Source organism: Protopterus annectens, chromosome 9.part0 (genome assembly GCF_019279795.1).
Source record: "Protopterus annectens isolate FY-2018-M chromosome 9.part0, PAN1.0, whole genome shotgun sequence".
Lineage (NCBI taxonomy): Eukaryota > Metazoa > Chordata > Ceratodontiformes > Protopteridae > Protopterus > Protopterus annectens.
The window spans coordinates 1,220,113,991-1,220,134,071 of record NC_056743.1 but is presented as its reverse complement, the minus strand read 5'-3'; the positions used below and the strand labels follow the sequence as shown (position 1 = coordinate 1,220,134,071).

Here is a 20,081-nt window from a genome sequence, read left to right as displayed (position 1 = left end):
AGGATAGTGCTATCCCAAAACTCCAAAAAAAGTACAATCCTTGGAGCATTACAAAGAAGCAAAAAACAAATTGTTGCAACTAAACTCTGATGTCCTGGTGTACACTTCTGATACCTCTGTTCTTTATATATACTATCTCCAAGATCACTGTACCTCGGTGAAGAGGAGATACTCCAAGACACCGCAATTTTAGAGTTAGTATACATTTCTGTGTAATTGCACTTTAATTCTCACTGTTCCAAGGATCACACTTAAGTTCCTCAAAGATACAATGGGAACACAATCAGATGGACAGGTAGTAAACTGCAAATGACAGAAATAGATGGCTCACTTTTTTTATAGGTGAAATATAAAAGTACCACACACACACACACACACACACACACACACACACACACGCACACACACACGCACACACACACACACACACACACACACACACACACACACACACACACACACACATATGTGTGTGTGTGTGTGTGTGTGTGTGTGTGTGTGTGTGTGTGTGTGTGTGTATGGGAATACCCAATATTGTCAAGCCCCTATGCATCAAAACATTGTTTGATGAATCCACTGCTTCACTCCTGATGCAGTGAAACTCACTGGAGAACATGGTAATGGGATAATGCTGAACTTGTCTTCTGCAGGACTCATGTTAAAGCCCTTTCCTGAGTTTCACTGGACCAGGAGTCACCGATTCAGGTTCACTGTACTTTTGTTCAGTTTAGTTATATAAATCCATATACAATTGTGTGTGTGTGTGTGTGTGTGTGTGTGTGTGTGTGTGTGTGTGTGTGTGTGTGTGTGTGTGTGTATTACAAACACACAGACACACACTTATATGCATAAATAGACAAATATAGAGCTGTATATATGGTTGCTGCGTACTGTGCAGGGACAAAATAATGCAAAGGAAAAAATAAGTAAGTGGAGTGTCAGACATATGCAGTGCTACTGCAAAGATTGTGAGGGGATAATTGGGTAAGTAGATTTTTTTTTAAATTTTAATACAGATCATTTGCCATGAAAAGTATCCCCCACTCTGGCATACATTACACTTTTCATTTCACTCACAGCTGAACATACTATGCGGTGTACAGTGGCCATCTTGAAAAATGTGGCATGTATTGTAGTCTAGTATGACTGCTGTTTTCCTATACCAAGACAAAAAAAATATTTTTTTTTCCATGGGGATGTAATGTACCCCTCTCCCTAAGGCCAGTGATTCTTCTAAATGATTAAATAAGTGTGGAGGTCCTTACTGAGATCTACAAACAGGCCCAGTTACAGGGATACCTTTAACTGGTTGTAGGTATGATAACTGGAAGGAAGTGTAAGAGTATTTAAAAGGGGATATCTGTTAAAACATGGCTGGACAGCACAAGTGGTGTGTTTCACAATCACATCAGCAGCTCACATGTGTCTTTAACAAGCTGGTCAAATGAAAGTGGAAGGAATAAATGCTTAATTTTGGCACATTTTCTGTAGGATCTTTATGTAGGGATTGCGTGTCAGAAAAAAATGCATAAACCACAGTACCTAACAAGTATTACTACTTTCTTTACATCTCCAACTGCCATTTTTTTGTAAATGTGTAGACAACTAATATGATCCATTGAACTGATAGTAATTTTCAAACATTTCAGAAATAGTTTTCCAGTCCTGTAAATCATATTTTTACCAAAATACCTCAGTTCTTATCAGTACATCACTATGCACTCTGCTCTTCTCTGAAGCAATGTTACTGCCATCAAGGCAAGCCCCCTTTACCTGGCAATAACTTGTGACCCACAACTGGATAAGGATAAATATTTATGATGTAATGGCTGGAAAAAATCCAACACAGTTACTGTGCATCACAATTCTTAATATTATTTGGGGTCATATAAGAAGAACACCGAGAAGAAAACATTACTTCAAAAACAAAAAGTAATAAAACTATTGTCCTATAACTATTACTTTTGTATGACTTAACTAGAAGAAACTACTGCAGTTACAAAACCAAGTATTATGAAATAAGGATTAAACAAACAAAGGTAGGTGTTGAAGTCCACAGTACTGGGAAAGACTGGTTGACTAGGAAGTCATTGTGGTAGCTTGGCAGGTGCCCTTTCAATATATGCTGTTATCTGTGCTCATGTGTTTTTCTAAGATGAGACTAAACAGTGGCTATAGGGTGATTTGTCACAGGCATATGGCACCATTCCTAAAGAAGAGCTAGACATCCTGACACTGTTCTTCCCAAACAGCCGGCGCTCATACTCCATAAGTTGACGCCAGAAGCCCACATTGGGACGGATGATGGGACGACGTGATTTCACCCAGTGATGGGCCTCCCGTAAGGTCATCTGCTCATATTTCATAAGATAGGCAATGCAAAGGGCAGCAGACCGACTCACACCTGCTACACAATGTACCAAAGTTCGTCCATTACGTTTTTCTACTTGATGAATGCGGTCTGCCACACTATCAAAGTATTCAGAGAGGTGGGCATGAGGGAGGTCAGCAACCAGCACTCGAAAATAGTCTACATTAGGTAAGATGGGATTTGGCACCTCCAGTGATGCATTGATTACACAGTTGATCCCTTTGGCTGCTAGCAGTCTGCGACTACTGGCTGCATTAGCATTGCCGAGGTACAGGCATGGCGTGATCTGATTCATGCTTGAGTAGAATGCCATTGAAGAAGAAAGTCTTCTTGAAGGGGAATACCAGAATGTGTCAAGCAGAGATGCACGTTTCATTAGAAGATCAAACAGCAATTGGAATTAGCCAAAATGGAAACCTATGCAGAAGTCTTGATGCTCTGTAGAGAGAGAAAAAAACATGTTTACTCCTTTGCTATGTGTAATCTGTGATATTACCAGTTTCTGCATGTAATCTATTATACTACCAATGTCAAAGACAGACTCCTTTCGTGCATGTAATCTGTGGTACTCCAAGCATTAAAGACAGATAAATAAAACTGAGTGGAGGGAGAAAGTTTTTTTTTACAAAATGCCTACCTCGTTTTCTCTACCAATAGGACCCCCCTATTTCTTTCTATTGACCTATACTCTATCAGTCCCTGATAGGGAATGCAATCTCTATCCTGCAGTCCAAATAAGCTCTTGGTGTCTTCCCATTCTATTACCTTTCCCTCTCTAGTTATTTGCTCCCAATACCTTGGCTCCTTTGCCAGTTTTCTCCAATAAATTCCAGCCCCCTCTTGCCTATTGTCTGTATCCCTAATTGCAGTCATCCCTATCGGCAGAATCTCCTTTCTCCATTTCTGTGTTGGCTTAGTTCTTAGAATACTTTCTGCTACTTTGTGAATATAATATTCTGTATGATTATTCTTATTTTCCTTAAAAATCTGCATCCAAAATTCCAGTCTCTCCTTGTTTCTTGAGCTTCTTCCCATTTCATCATCTCTTTTCACTTTGAATTATAGTTTTCTGCTTGCGCTATGTATAGGAGCCTTAACTGTATTGCTCTGAAATACCCCTTCAAATAGGGTAATCCCAATCCACATTATTCTATTGCAAAGAATAAGCTTATCCCACTTGACTCTTGCCATCTTCCCCTCCCAGATAAAAACCTTCAGGTCTATATTAATTGTTATCCACAACTTTTCCTCTGGTTGATAAAAGTATGCCTGATCTGTGTATAAGAAAAGGGACTAAAAACATTTTAACTGCTTGTATCTTACTTTCAATATTCATATAACAAAGCTTCCATTTTCTCACTTTTTGTATTATCTTTTGTTTGGTCTGTTCCCACATATCCTTAGCTGCCACACAGGAATAATTTTTAATCCATACTCCTAAATACTTAATTTTATCATGTCTCCAGAAGTATGGATATTACTGAACCAATTTGTATGTGGGTACACAATTTACTGCTATTGCCTTTGTTTTAACTTCATTAATGTTGTATCCTGAAAAGATTTGAAACTATCTCAATATGTTGCACAGCACTGTAATGTCCCCTTTTGGTTTTGTCAGGTATAAGATCATGTCATCTGTAAATACATCAAGCTTTTATTGACTACCATTCCAATTATATCCTTGAATTTCTGAGTCCCTTATTTTCTATGCCACTGCTTCTAAATATAATGCAAATAACAAAGTGGAGAGAGGATACCCCTGCCTGGTTCCTCTGCTCAAGCAGAGATTAACAGAGAGGACCCCACCCACTTTATTTTTTGCCTCTGATCCCTCATATATCCCCCTAATCAACCTTATAATTTTATCAAGACTGCAAATGCTTCCATTGCTCTGTTCATAAAGTCCCAACTTACTCTGTCAAATCTTTCTCTGCATCAAGGCCCACCAACAGTGATATTTTCTTGCATTCTGCTTCCCTCTGGATCATCAGTGATTTGTTAATGTTGTGAAATGTTTGTCTCCCCTCCACAAAACCACATTGATCCATATCTATCAATTTTGGCATTACTTTTGTCATTCTTTTAGCCATTATAGACATAGCCACTGGGGATGCACAAGCCAGTGCATTTCTTTGTGCCGGTCCCAAGCCCGGATAAATGGGGAGGGTTGCGTCAAGAAGGGCATCCGGCATAAAACTTCGCCAAAACATTTCATGCAGTCACCAAGAAAAATTTTTATACAGGATCGGTCGAGGCCTGGGTTAACAACGACCGCCACCAGTACTGTTAGCCTACAGGGTGCTGGCGGAAATTGGGCTACTGTTGGCCGAAGGAGGAGAAGAGGCGGAAGACATGGCCGAAGGCAGGAGGAGAGAAGAAAGGCTAGGACTGTGGTAGTAAGAGTTGGAACTTTGAATGTTGGCAGTATGACTGGTATAGGGAGAGAGCTAGCTGATATGATGGACAGAAGGAAGGTTGGTATATTGTGTGTGCAAGAGACCAGATGGAAGGGGAGTAAGGCTAGGTGTATCGGAGGTGGGTTCAAATTGTTTTATCATGGTGTGGATGGGCGGAGAAATGGCATAGGAGTTATTCTGAAGGAACAGTATGCTGAGAGTGTTTTGGGGGTGAAAAGAGTGTTGGATAGAGTGATGTTTATGAAGCTGGAAATTGATGGTGTAATGATGAATGTTGTTAGTGTGTATGCTCCACAAGTTGGGTGTGCAATGGATGAGAAAGAAAAATTTTGGAGTGAATTGGATGAAGTGGTGATGACTGTACCCAAGGATGAGAGAGTGGTGATTGGAGCAGATTTCAATGGGCATGTTGGTGAAGGGAACAGAGGGGATGAGGAAGTGATGGGTAGGTATGGTGTTAAACAAAGGAATGCAGAAGGTCAGATGGTAGTGGATTTTGCGAACAAAATGGACATGGCTGTGGTGAATACGTATTTTAACAAGAGGTAGGAGCATAGGGTGACATACAAGAGTGGAGGAAGATGCACACAGGTGGATTATATCTTATGTAGGAGGGCCAGTTTGAAGGAGATTGGAGACTGTAAAGTGGTGACTGGAGAAAGTGTTGTTAGGCAGCATAGGATAGTGGTTTGCAGGATGAAGTTGGTTATCAAGAAGAGGAGGAGGAGTGTGAGGGCAGCACCAAGGATCAAGTGGTGGAAATTGAAAAAGGGTAATTGTGAGGTGGAGTTCAGGGATGACTTAAGGCAGGCACTGGGTGGCAGTGAAGAGTTACCAAATAGCTGGGTAACTACAGCAGAGCTAGTAAGGGAGATGGCTAGATAGGTGCTTGGTATCACATCTGGACAGAGGAAGGATGACAAGGAGACATGGTGGTGGAATGAGGAAGTACAGGAGAGTATACAGAGAATGAGGTTGGCAAAGAAGAAGTGGGATTGTCAGAGAGATGAAGAAAGTAGACAGGAGTATAAGGAGATGAGGTGCATGGCAAAGAGAGAGGTGGCTAAGGATAAGGCATATGAAGAGTTGTGTGAAAGGTTGGACACTAAGGAGGGAGAAAAGGACCTGTACCAATTGGCTAGACAGAGGGACCGAGCTAGGAAAGATGTGCAGCAGATAAAGGTGATAAAGGATAATGAGGGAAACATACTCACAAGCGAGGAGAGTGTGTTGAGGAGATGGAAAGAGTACTTTGAGGGGTTGATGAATGAAGAGAATGAGAGGGAGAGAAGGTTAGATGATGTAGGGATAGTGAATCATGAAGTACAATGGATTAGCAAGGAGGAAGTAAGGATAGCTATGAAGAGAATGAAGAATGGAAAGGCTGTTGGCCCAGATGACATACCTGTGGAAGCATGGAGGTGTTTAGGTGAAGTGGCAGTGGAGTTTTTAACCAGATTGTTTAATGAAATCTTGGAAAGTGAGAGGATGCCTCAGGAATGGAGAAAAAGTGTTTTGGTACCGATTTTTAAGAATAAGGGTGATGTGCAGAGCTGTAGTAACTACAGAGGGATAAAACTGATCAGTCACAGCATGAAGTTATGGGAAAGAGTAGTGGAAGCAAGGTTAAGAAGGAACGTGATGATTAGTGATCAGCAGTATGGTTTCATGCCAGGAAAGAGCACTACAGATGTGATCTTTGCTCTGAGAGTGTTGAAGGAGAAGTACAGAGAATGTCGGAAGGAGTTGCATTGTGTTTTTGTAGACTTAGAGAAAGCATATGACAGGGTGCCTAGAGAGGAGTTGTGGTATTGTGTGAGGAAGTCAGGAGTGTCAGAAAAGTATGTAAGAGTGGTACAGGATATGTACGAGGGTAGTGTGACAGCAGTGAGGTCTGTGGTGGGAGTGACGGATGCGTTTAAGGTGGAGGTGGGGTTACATCAAGGATCAGCTCTGAGCCCTTTCTTATTTGCAATGGTGATGGACAGGTTGACAGACGAGATCAGACAGGAGTCCCCGTGGACTATGATGTTTGCAGATGACATTGTGATCTGTAGTGAGAGTAGGGAACAGGTGGAGGAGACCCTGGAGAGATGGAGATATGCTCTAGAGAGAAGAGGAATGAAGGTCAGCAGGACTAAGACAGAATATATGTGTGTGAATGAGAGGGAGGATAGAGGAATGGTGAGGATGCAAGGAGTAGAGGTGGCGAAGGTGGATGAGTTTAAATACTTGGGGTCAATAGTTCAGAGTAATGGTGAGTGTGGAAGAGAGGTAAAGAAGAGAGTACAGGCAGGATGGAGTGGGTGGAAAAGAGTGTCAGGAGTGATTTGTGACAGACGAGTACCTGTAAGAGTGAAAGGGAAGGTCTACAAGAGGGTAGTGAAACCAGCTATGTTATATGGGTTGGAGACAGTGGCATTGACAAAAAGGCAGGCGTTTCAGCTGGATGTGGCAGAATTAAAGATGTTAAGATCTGCACTGGGTGTGACAAGGGTGGACAGGATTAGGAATAAGTATATTAGAGGGTCAGCCCAAGTTGGAAGGTTTGGAGACAAAGCCAGAGAGGCACGATTACGTTGGTTTGGACATGTGCTGAGGAGGGATGCTGAGTATATTGGGGAAAAGTTGCTAAGGATGAAGCTACCAGGTAACAGGAAAAGAGGAAGGCCTAAGATAAGGTTTATGGATGTGGTGAGAGAGGACATGCAGGTGGTTGGTGTGACAGAGCAAGATGCAGAGGACAGGAAGAAATGGAAACAGGTAATCTGCTGTGGCGACCCCTAATGGGAACAGCCGAAAGAAGATGATGATGATGAGACATAAACACTTTATAATCATGCTTTAATGTTGAAACGGGCCTGTATGAAGCTTGGTATGATAGATCTTTACCCTCTTTAGGTATGACAGCTGAAACTGCTTTCTTCCAGGATGTTGGTACTTCTCCTCCTCTTAAAATGCTGTTAAACAAAACCTTCCAGATTATCAGTTTTTTCCCCTCCTTGCTTCCAAACTTCCACAGGGATACCATCTATTCCTGGGGACTTTTCTGTAGATTGGTTATACATCACCATTTTATCTTATCTCCTCCTATCCTAACTGTTGGCAATTGAGCCACCTCTACCTCTAACCTTGGCATATTTAACTCTTCCATAAATATTTCCATTTGTACCTTTTCTTGGATCCCATATTTCTCCACTTTATACAGACTTTAATAGAATATCCTAAATATTTCTATTGCTTCTAAAGGATCACTTACTATCTTCCTTGTTATAAGCTCCCTCAGCTTGGTGACAGCCCTTTTTACTTTATGTTGCTTGAGTCATTATGCTAAATGTTTTGTGCTCTAAAGTTATTATCAAAAAACAGTGGCTTAATAGCAGTCTTTCTAAACTCATACATATTATTGCGGTAATCCCGTATTTTCTGTTTAGCATTCTGCAGTTGATCCTCTTTTTGTTCTGTGAAATTCCCCCCTATTTTACAATACTTTAATATTTGTCAGTCCCTCTCAGTAATTCTTTTTACTTTTAACCATGTCTCCCTTTCTTTTATTTCCACCCTATCTTTAAACTCCACTTTAATTTTATCCCACTCCCTAGCTATATTTTCAGAAGAATTCTATTTTCTCTAACAGCTCCTGAATAATTTTCACTATCCATTCATTAAATTTCTCTCTTTTTAACAGATAGGTGGAAAAGCACCACTGTCTCATTTTTATTTAATTACCCTGTGTGTTTTATTTTAGTTATTATTGGTGCATGATCTGAAATAGTTATTTTGTATGCATCAAGACCTTCAATTAATGCACATGTTTCTGTGAAATGTAAATTCTGTCTAGCCTACCCCAGTTTTGTATCTTGGGGAATAATATTTTAATTCACTCCGAACTCCTAGTACTGAATTCACATCTTCCATGCCAAATATTTTCATGACTTTCTTTAAAAATGTATGGTCCTCTGTTATATTTTCCCTTCCAGGCCCCCCAGACACATTTTCACTATTGCAAATCAATTCCCAGTCCCCACCTATAAGTAATATTCCTTGCTGAAAGATGATTATTAATTATTATTCCCACCTTTTATGTACAGTAAACTCTTAGTTAACTGGAACTCAAGCAACCAGAACTCACAAGCAACCAGAAAAAAAAAACATTGAAGAAATACAGTACAATTTTCATGTGTTGCACCCCCCCCCCCGCAGAAACATACTTTACATTTTTAGAGTTTTAAAAAGGAAGATAGGAATAAATTCCCTCTCTCCCCAACCTAAGAACAAGTCAAACCAAACAAATAGTATAGGGTACAGTATTAGTCAGGCCTATTTTTAATAGTAACTTTCAAGCAACCAGAAACTACAGTTATCCAGCATCTACCAATCCCCATGGGTGCCGGTTAACTGAGAGTTTACTGTATGATGGCTTTTTTGTTAAATGTCTAGTTTCAGCTTTTGTGTTACATGCATGTACTGTTTGGCAGGTTAATCTTTTATACAGTAGTTTTTTTGTCATCTCCATTTGAATCTATGTCACATTCTTACAAAATGTTTTGTTTTATTGAAAACCCTCAAACAAAACTATACACACCCAATACCTCCTAAAAACCCATTAACTTAATAATAACATGCAAAACTATGAACATCTTCAAATATTGAAGTTTTACCCTCCTAATAAGAACAAATGTTACAAACTGACAGCCGCATGCACACATTTGAGTTAACCTAAAAGAAAGGTTAACTATGCTAAGATGCATGATACAGCCTGTGGTTTTACTAAGTGCTGTCTGTTTTTGTCTTATTTTTATAGCTTTCTCAGTTGGGAAAACACTTGAATGCTTTCAGAAAACATTTTATCCAAGTCATTTCTCTTTATCAGATTGTCTGCTAGACACAAGAGAACCAGATACAAAACTGTTTACTAGTAATATTCAATATTCTTTTTCCTTTACTTGTTTTTCTTAAAACTTGTTACTAGATTGAGCTAATGTCCTTAACCCAGTCATTCCCCTAAGCAAGAATGAAAAAAGCACACTAATTTTTCTTTTGCCATGCTCTTTTAACCATTTTTTACACTACAGTGCTTACATTTCTTAAAACAGAACAAGGAGAAAGAGAAAAAGTGAGAAATAAAAAAAAAAAAAAACAGGAGCACCAATTTACATTAGTATTCCCATAACACTTAAAAATAGCCAAACATATACTTTATAAAATGCAAAGAAAATCATGCACTATTTAAATAGTACTATTAAGAAAAAAATGCTTTACTTACAGTTAACTTTCTCCCCCTCTCCTGAGTACTTTTCTGAACATTAATGACATGAAGGGACTTCCAAGATGGCTGCACATTAAGAGCTTATTTCTAGTTCTCCCAGTGTGAAAACAGAAACTCAAATGAGAAGGCCAGCAGACTTGTGTTTATGGGTAAATTTCAGTAACTGGCTAGTAAGTGCACTTCCTGGGTGCCAAGAATAAAGAAATACAGAAGACCTGGAAAAAATCAGCTACAAAAAGTGAGGAAGAAACACTAACCAGGGTACATTTTGCAGCTGTTCAGAAAAACGGAATGCAACCTTCAGGCATGACTTCCAATAATCTATAAGAAGATACAAGACAACTGCATACAGACATGGTTAAAATAAAAAAAAAACACATGGGGTATAGCAATACAAACAACAAAAGGCTGGAAAAATGGAAGACGTTTTACACAGATATTCAGATGAGATGATAAAACTGCAAAAATCAATGGTAGAAATGAAGAAAAAGCCAGCTGAATATGAGACTGCTCAGGAAGAGCTGTTTCAAAAAATAAGAGAATTAGAGGACAGAGCACATAGGGAAAACCTTAGATTTTCAGCTATACCAGAGGAGCTGGAAGGAACAGGCTGCATTCATTTTATGAAAGCACAAATAAGCAACTGGACTGGTATTCCACAGCAAGAGTTGTTAGTTGAAAGGGCGCATCATGTTTATGCTCCAAGCCTGGCTATAAGAAAGCAAACTAGACCTTTAATAGTAAGGATGCAATCCTACCAGCAGAAGGAGTTAATTCTGACAAAACTGTGGCAGAAGAACAAAGTACTAAAAGTGGTAGACAGGAGAGTGTTTATGGAGAATGATTACTCATTGTACACCAAACAGAAGAGAAGCAACAGTATTCCACTATTCAGGGAATGTTGAGGTGCAGGTGTGAGATTCAAACTGCTGTACACAACTGCCTTCAAGGTATTCTTCCCTGGAGGGACAAAATCATTTTTTGATGAAGTACATGCTAAGGAGGAAATACAAAAAAATGTCCAACAAAAAGTAAGCCGTGAAACAGAAGCAGATTCTGCTTCTTGTTGTTCTGGTAATAAATACAGCAGAGGGCCTTTACCTGTGAAACCTTTTCAAAATTTCAATGGAAAATGTTGGAGAAAAGGAAGGGAGCATGAGAGTTGATTAGAAGAATTGAGAGTACATTGGAAATGAAGCAAAGACAGGATTCAGAGATGATCAGTAATAAAACTAGTAACTTAATATGGGATTACAATGCAATAATTATATTTGTGAAATATGACAGAACAAGAAAATCTAGAAATATTGGCCTTTTTCAGAATTTGTTGTTGTGGTAGACTAAAGCATATGCCCTACCTCATGTCATTAATGTTTAGAAAAGTGCTTTGGGGAGGGGAAGAGGAGGGAGAAAGTTAACTGTAAGTAAAGATTTTTTTCTTAAATAGTACCAGTTTTGTGGCATGTGGTTTTCTTTACATGCTATTAAGTTTCTTCAGTTATTTGTAAGTGTAATTGGGAATGTAAACAGGTGCTGCTGTTTTGTTTTCTTTCTCCCTTCTTCTCTCTTTCTTCTTGTTCAGTTTTAAGAAATGTAGGCACTGCAATATAAAAAATAGCCTGGTTAAAAAGCATGCTAAAAGAAAAAAATAATGTGCTTTTTCTCATTCTTGCATGGGAAAATGACTGGATTGAAGACCTTGGACTGGTTTAGTAACAAGTTTTAAGAGAGAGCAAGTAAATGAATAAAAACACTGAATATTGTGAGACTTTTTCTAACAAATACATGTATGCTCAGTAACAATTCTGCAGCTGGTTTTCATGTTTCCATGGAAACAATCTGATAAAAGATAAACTGGCTGCCTAGTTCTCATGTCTCCATGGAGACAATCTGATAAAGAGAAACTGGCTACAAGTCTGGTGGAGAGTGATTGGCTGGGGGGGGGGAGAAAAGAGAAATTGGCTATTAGATAATGTTCTCTGAAAGTACTCAGGGGTTCCCAGCTAGAGCTATAAAGTTATGACAAAAACAATAAAAATAAATAAAAATAAAAAATAAAGAAATGTTTTTAGGATGGTTATTCAGTGGAATACCTGGAACAAAGGAAAAGATGAGTACTTATATTAATTGCAAGAGGAGCTCCAATAGTGATAGAAGAAGATAAAAAAGATAATGGCAGATTTGTAGTGCTAATGACCTACTGGCAAGGGAGGAGGATTACACTGGCATGTATTTACATTCCACCTAAAACTGTTATAATGGAGCTTATGAAAATTCTAGGAGAAATAATCAGTTTTCAGCAAAGAATATTACTTATAGGCGGGGGCTGTAATTTAATTTGTAGCAGTGAAGATGTGTCTGGGGGGCCCAGAAGGAAAAATATAAAAAAGGAGGGTATATTTTTGAAGTAAGTTATGAAAATATTTGGCATGGAAGATGTGAATTCAGTAACAGGAGTTCAGAATGAATTTAAATATTATTCCCCAAGATATCAAAACTGGGCTAGGCTAGACAGAATTTATATTTCACAAAAAATGTGCATTTAATTGAATGTCTTGATACTCACCCAATAACTATTTCAGATCATGCACCAATAATAGCTAAAATAAAAGCACAGGGTAATGAAACAAAAATGAGACATTGGCGCTTTCCCACCTATCCGTTGAAAAGAGAGGAATTTAAGGAATGGGTAGTGGAGATTATTCAGGAGCTGTTGGAGAGGATAGAAACTGCTTCTGAAAATATATCTAGGGAGCCGGATAAAATTAAGCTGGAGTTAAAAAATAGGGTGGAAAGAAAAGAAAGGGAGGTATGGTTTAGAAGTAACAATAATTATTTAGCGGGACTGACAACTGTTAAAATATTGCAGAATAGGAGGAATCTCACAGGACAAGAAAAGGATCAACTGCAAAATGCTAGGCAGAAAATAAGGGATTGCCTCAATAATATGCACAATCTTAGAAAGATTAACTGCTTTTGATAATAACACTAGAGCATAAAAACTTTTAGCGCAACGACTCAGGCAACAGAAAGTAAAAAAGACTGTTGCCAGACTTACAGAGCCTGTAACAAGGAAGGTAGCAAGAGACCCTTTAGAGACATTAGAAATATTTTGGAAATTCTATGAGAGTCTCGATAAAGCAGAGAAATGTGAAAACTGAGAAAAGATACAAATGGAAATGTTTATGGAAAAATGAAATATGCCAAGGCTAGAGGTAGATGAGGCTCAATTACTAATGGTTAGGATAGGAGGAGATAAGATAAAAACTGTGATGTTTAACCAATCTACAGGAAAGTCTCCAGGAATAGATGGTATTCCTGTGTATGTTTGGAAGCTAGGAGGAAAACATGATAAAGATCTGGAAGGTTTTGTTTAACAGTATCTTAAGAGGAGAAGTACCACCATCCTGGAAGAAAACAGTGGTAGCTGTAATACCTAAAGAGGGTAAAGCTCCATCAGATCCAGCTTCATACAGGCCCATTTCAATACTAAACCATGATTATAAAGTGTTCATGTCTATAATGGCTAAAAGAATGGCAAATGTAATGCCAGAACTGATAGATATGGATCAATGGGGTTTTGTGGAAGGGAGACAAATATTTGACAACATTAACAGAACATTAATGATCCAGAGGGAAGCAGAATGTAAGAAAATACCATTGTTGTTGGTGGGTCTTGATACAGAGAAAACATGTGACAGTAAGCTGGGACTTTATGAGCAGGGCAATGGAAGAAGCATTTGCATTTCCTGAAACAATTTATAAGGTTGATTAGGAGGATATATGAGGGACCTGAGACAAAAATTAAAATGGGTGGGGATCTCTCTGATAACTTCTGCTTGAGTAGAGGAATGAGGCAGGAGTGTCCTCTTTCTACTTAATTATTTGCATTATATTTAGAACCACTGGCAAAGAAAATAAGTGACTCAGAAATTCATAGATATAATTGGAATGGTAGTCAAGAAAAGCTGGCTTTATTTGCAGATGATATTATTTTATACATGACAAAAACAGAAAAAGACATTACAGTGTTGTGGAACATTTTGAGACCGTTTCAGATCTTTTCAGGATACAACATTAATGAAGCTAAAGCAAAGGGAATAGTGGTTAAATTATGTACCCACACATGTACTGGTTTAGGAATACCCATATTTATGGGGACATGATAAAATGAAGTATTTAGGAGTATGGATTAAAAATTATTCTAGTGTGGCAGCTAAGGATATGTGGGAAGAGACTAAAAACATAATATAAAAACTGAGAAAATGAAAGCTTTATTATATGGATCTGTATAGTAAGATACAAACAGTTAAAATGTTTTAGTCCCTTTAGTCTTACACACAGGTCAGGCATATTTTTATCAACCAGAGAAGTTGTGGGTAGCAATTAATAAAGAGCTGAAAGAGTTTATCTAGGAGTGGAAGATGACAAGAGTCAAGTGGGATAAGATGATTCTTCTAGTAGAACAGGGCAGATTGGGATTACCCAATTTGAAGGGGTGCTTCAGAGTTACACATTTAAGACTCTTATGCATAGCGCAAGCAGAATATTATAACTCAAAGTGGAAAGGGATAATGATGAAACGGAGGAAGCTCAAAAAACAAGGAAAGACTGGGGTTTTGAATGCAGGCCATTAAGGAGAATAACAATAATCATACAGAATATTATATCCATAAATTAGCAGAAAGTATTCTAAAAACTAAACCAACACAGGAATGGAGAAAGGAGAGTCTGCTGATAGGGAGGACTGCAATTAGGGATACAGACAATAGGCAAGAGTGGGTTGGAATGTATTGGAGAAAACTGACAAAGGAACCAAGATACTGATAACAAATAACTAGAGCGGGAAAGATGATAGAATGGGAAGATGCCAAGAATTTATTTGGACAGCAGGTTAGAAATTGCCTTCCCTATCAGGGATTGATGTCAGTGTATAGGCAAAGAGAAACAAATTGGGGAGTTGTAAACAAAAGACCAGCACTGGTACAGTTTTTAATAGAATCTACAACAGACGCTGCCATTAAAAAAGGAATAATTAGTAGAGCATATAAAATATTGCATGATAACTATAAGAACCAATCAGAGGAGGTTAGCAAGGATTGGGAAGAGAGACTGGATAAGCAATTCACAAAGAAACAATGGGAGGATATATGTATATCTCCCAAATACGCAACAAAATCTTGAAGATTTAGGATTTTTGCCTGGAAATGTTAATATAGATATTTTCATACCCCAAGTAGACTCCAAAGAATTTTTCCACAGGCAGACAGCAAATGTTGGAAGTGTGAAGGGGAAGAAAGAGGTAATTGGGAACATATTTTCTGGGGGTGCAGTGAGCTGGCAGACTTTAGGGATTCCCTCCTGGACACACTGTCAGATTATGGGTGGGCAGATTAGTCTGACAAGGAAGATGATTTTTCTGAGTGGTGATACAAAATTGGAATTGCCTAGACATGCTAAGGCCTTACTGTGTCCAATAATGTTGACTGCCGAAAAAGCAATTACTAGAAAATGGAAATCAAAATCTAAACCAACTATACTGGAAATAGTGAATATAGTAACAGAGATAAAACAACTGGAAATGAGATCTTTAGAAAAGGGAAGGAGCAAACTACATAGGAAACAATGGGAATTGTGGGAACAATACATACAAGAGATGAATGAGGTTTAAAAGGCAGCAGGACTTAAATGAGATATGTAATGTTTGAGTGAGAAAGATTGGGTAGATTATAAGTGATATATAATGTTTGCAACTGGGAGTGTGTCCATATAGTTTGTGATGTAAAATGCTTGCAACTAGGATTGTGTCGGTGTGGTTTGTTTTCACTTATATAAATGTATGATTGCTTATAGGTTCATAGGTAGATACTGGGCTGTCTGCCCGAAGGCATATATTAGCCCAGCCACGTTGTGCGGTATTCACCGCCCCTTTGGTTAGTTCCCTAGGCCCCTGATCTAGCAGCTAGTACCCTTGGCCCCTATCTAGTAGATCTGTTGGTATGATCCCTGGTGTGAACTTTCTGTTACCCATCCACTCGTCAAGGTTCCTCTTGAAGAGTGATAGTGAGGGGCTCTGTCTTATGTAGATCGGGACCTTGTTCCATAGCAAGGGAAGTCTTTGTGAAGGGAATCTATCCCTCCAGCATGTTCTATTCATTGTTGTGCTGAGGTTTATATCCCTAGAGCGTGTAGCTTGAGTGGATTTGGTTTTGCTAAAATGGAACATGTTCAATATTTCTGGGTTGGACATGGCTCTGTATGTTAGACAGAGATCGCCTCTGAGAAGGCGGTATGCAACAGAGAAAAGCCTTAGTTTTTTCAATCGTGCTGCATAGGGCAACTGTTTGAGGCCAGTAATCCTCTTAGTGAGGTACCTCTGTGGTCTCTCCAGCTGCTGGAGATGCCTACCCAGGTATATTCCAATTGGTGCATTGTACTCAATAATGGGTCTGATGAGGGAAGAGTAGAGGGGCACCACTACATCCTTAGATCTTGATGCTAACCCTTTCATGATCTGATGGGTCACATAGAAGGATTTTCTAACCACCTTGGCAACATGGTTATCAAAGGAAAGTTGACTATCTACTTGGGTCCCTAGATCCCTTATTACTACTTCAGATTTCAGGGGGTTACCTCCTATGTGGTAGTTCGCGGGTACTCTGTTTTTTCCAAAGGGGATTACTATGCATTTTTTAGCATTTAGCTTGAGACCATGGCTTTGACACCATGCATCAGTCTCATTAAGGCCCTTCTGGAGGATATCCATGTTGGCTGGAGACTCTATTATAGCACCCAGTTTGCAGTCGTCTGCAAACTTGGTCAGCCACAGCCCATCAGTGCTTGCCTGTACTTCTGAGAAGTATATGCCAAACAGGAGGGGCCCCAGGACAGAGCTCATTACTGGTCTGGATTTGGACATAGATCCCGCTACTCTTACTTTGTGGGATCTGTCTGAGAGCCAGTTTGCGATCCATCTTGTGACGTAAGAGTTTATGCCCAGGTTGGTGAGTTTTTCAATAATACCCGAATGGGGAATGGTGCAAATGCTTTAGCAAGGTCAAGGTAAGCCGTGTGTACCTCCTTTCCCCTTATCTATAGCCTGAGTAACTGTCTCAAAGAAGTCCACCAGGTTCAGGAGACATGATCTGCCCTTGACGAAGCCGAACTGTGTGGGGTCAAGTGTTTGGAGGTTCCCAATCTCTCCATTTATGAGTTCCATAATGATTTGCTCCATTGCCTTACAGATCAGACTGGTCAGGCGTATTGGTTGGTATTTCCCAGGGTCGGTTGTAGGCCCACCCTTGTGCAGCGGAACCACCGTTGCTGTGCGCCATTCTATGGGCACATATCCTGTCAAGAGGCTGAGACTGAACAGGGTATTCAGATGCAGGGTTAATTCATTTTGGAGCTCATGTATGACACAGCCATCTTGTCCCATGGAGGCAGTGTTTTTAACTTTAGATAGAGCCTTATTAACCAACATATCAGTAATAACTGGAGTTACACAATCCCCTGGAATAGTAATAGGCCCTGTAGGTGGTGGTGGGGGGGGGAATTTGCACTGAACCTGTCAGCCAAGATGATGGCAATGTCAGTGGGGTCAGTGTATTTTGTTCCATTTTGTACTAGTTCAGAACAGACCTGAGCGTTGCCATTTAGGTTTTTGACGTAACCATAGAAGGCCTTATGGTTATCCTTGACATCCTTGGCAACTTTCTTTTCGAAATTGGCTTTAGTTGACTTGATGAGGGCCCTCAATTTCTTACTAAAGCTGATCAGGGAAGATTTTTCTACTTGAGATTTGGCCTTTTTTTGTATAAGTCTCCTCCTTTTATTGTATAATTTGCTTAAGGCCGGGGTCCACCAGACTGGTTTCTTCTTGCTTGAGGAAGGAGTCTTGGTTTTATTTGGGATAGCACGGTCCATGCAATCCTGAAGATGTATATAAAGTACCTTGGTGTAGGATTCTGCATCCTGGATATCATTATCCTTCTGCAGGGGGATAGTGAAGCTTTCCACTTCTGATGCAAGTAGTTTGAAATTTGCTTTGGAAAGGTTTTTTACGATGGTTTCTTTGACTGGGAGAGGTGGAGGGGTGAGGATGTCTAGGGTTATCAGTCTGTGGTCTGATCTGACCAGAGAGGAAGTGATAACGGGTGTGGTACAATGGGCGCCCATATTTGTGATGACTAAATCCAATATGTTGTCCCCTCTAGTGGGAGAACATACCAGTTGTCCGAGGGCATTTGAATTTATAAATTCAATGAACCGCTGGGCATAGGAGTTAGAACTTTGGTAGTTCGCCCTGTCTATACCAGGGTAGTTGAAATCACCCAAAATTATGGTGTTGGGTAAGACCTTTATATTTTCCAATGCCTCAAGGAATGCTGAGTGAGCATCTTGGGACATGGAAGGCGATCTATAACAGGCTACGACTTGAAATGTGGTTTTGCCTGCTCATAGTTGAGCATGGATGATCTCTGGGGCATCATGCTGTGCCACTAACCTGGAGATGTGGGTATCCTTGATGAATATGGATTCACCTCCACCCTTTGTACTGCGATCCGGTAACTGAGGCCGGAAGGTATGATATGAATTGTAACTTGGTAGTGCTGGGGTGCTCTCTGGAGCCTTGAACCAGGTTTCCGTCACTGTACAATCATCGATTTTCTCCATACTGAGGAGTGCCTCGAGTGCGTGCATTTTGAGGTTGAGACTTCTGGCGTTGAGTAGCATTACCCTTAGTTTTTGGTTACCTGTGCTGGTTACGGTGGTTGGTTTGTCCTTTGAGCCTTGCCTAAAAAAGGCACTATGGGGATGGCAAGAGCCTTGGCCAGTATTCGAAAGCCTAGGGGTGACAGGTGCAAACCATCTCTGGTGAAACAGCGAGGCTTGTCTATCATGTCATCCCAGACAGACACTGGATCGCCTTAGAATGACACCAGAAGCTTAGCCAATTGTTGAAATTGATCATTTTGTCTTTGTATTGTGGTATCATTCTAGGTGAAGGTAGTATGCTACTCAAGGTCAGGGTCATACCAGCTTGGGCTACATGATCAGAGAGCTCCTCAATGTCTCTTTTCATGTAGTCCAGGGAGGTACGTCTTAGATCATTCACACCAACATGTACAATGACAGCGTCAAACTTGTACTTGTTCTGGAGTGACCTAAGTGCCTGTGTTGTGTGGCGGATCCTAGCACCCGACAGGCAGCTGACAGTAACCTTCTCCTTGTTCAACCTGGTGAGTGGAACATCTGTGTGCCTTACTATAGAGTCTCTTATAACTAGCATGTTGGGTATGGTGTTTTGCCTTAGGGGCTGTCGTGAGGCTTATGTAGTAAGTGATGGTTTAATAAAGATGTGCCTTGTTTAAAAAAGGCAGTAATTGAATAAGTTATGTAATATTGCTTAGGTTATATGATATATAGCAATATATGTAAAGAATAATGTTTATGTTAATATAATGTGATTACCTTTATACAAATGCAAATTCATCTATGTCACAAGTGATAATTCAATAAAGGTGTTTGGAAAAAAAACATTAATGACACGAAGTAGGGCATATTCTTTAGAGTCCCCTACAAGTTTAAGAAAGTCTAGTAAAAGTCCAGTATTTCCAGATATTCTTGTTCTGTCATGTTTCACAAATATAATTATTACCTTGTAATACCACATTTGTCAGTTTTCAAGTTACTGAGTTTATTCTGCAAATGTTAATGAAATGAAGTATGACATATGCTTTAGAGTCCCCTACAAGTTTAACAAAGTCCAAGAAAGGTCCAATATTTCCAGATTTTCTCGTTCTATTCCTATTCATCTCCTTCTCCCAAACCAGGGGAGCTCACAGGATTTTTTGCAAGGAGTGCAAACCCAAAGCCCCCCACATAGCCCCCACACTCAGCCCCCCCCAGTCATTCCTGTGTCCCATTACTCGTCTATTTCTTCCCAGTTGCCATAAACACTGTTCAAAACTCTCAGTGTGCATATTGTTTTATGCTTTACCTTTACAATGATTACAGATAT

At 39.6% G+C, this 20,081-nt stretch overlaps 1 protein-coding gene across 1 annotated transcript in view; it reads right to left on the bottom strand.

Moving 5' to 3' along the window:
• Positions 1-482: 482 nt before the first annotated feature.
• Positions 483-20,081, bottom strand: part of LOC122811955 (dual specificity protein phosphatase 14-like) — a 33,914-nt gene continuing 14,315 nt past the window's right edge. Inside the window, exon 2 of the mRNA XM_044084151.1 lies at positions 483-2,809. Coding sequence (XP_043940086.1) covers positions 2,151-2,747 — 597 coding nt within the window. The 5' untranslated portion in view covers positions 2,748-2,809 and the 3' untranslated portion in view covers positions 483-2,150. The remainder of the gene's footprint in view (positions 2,810-20,081) is intronic.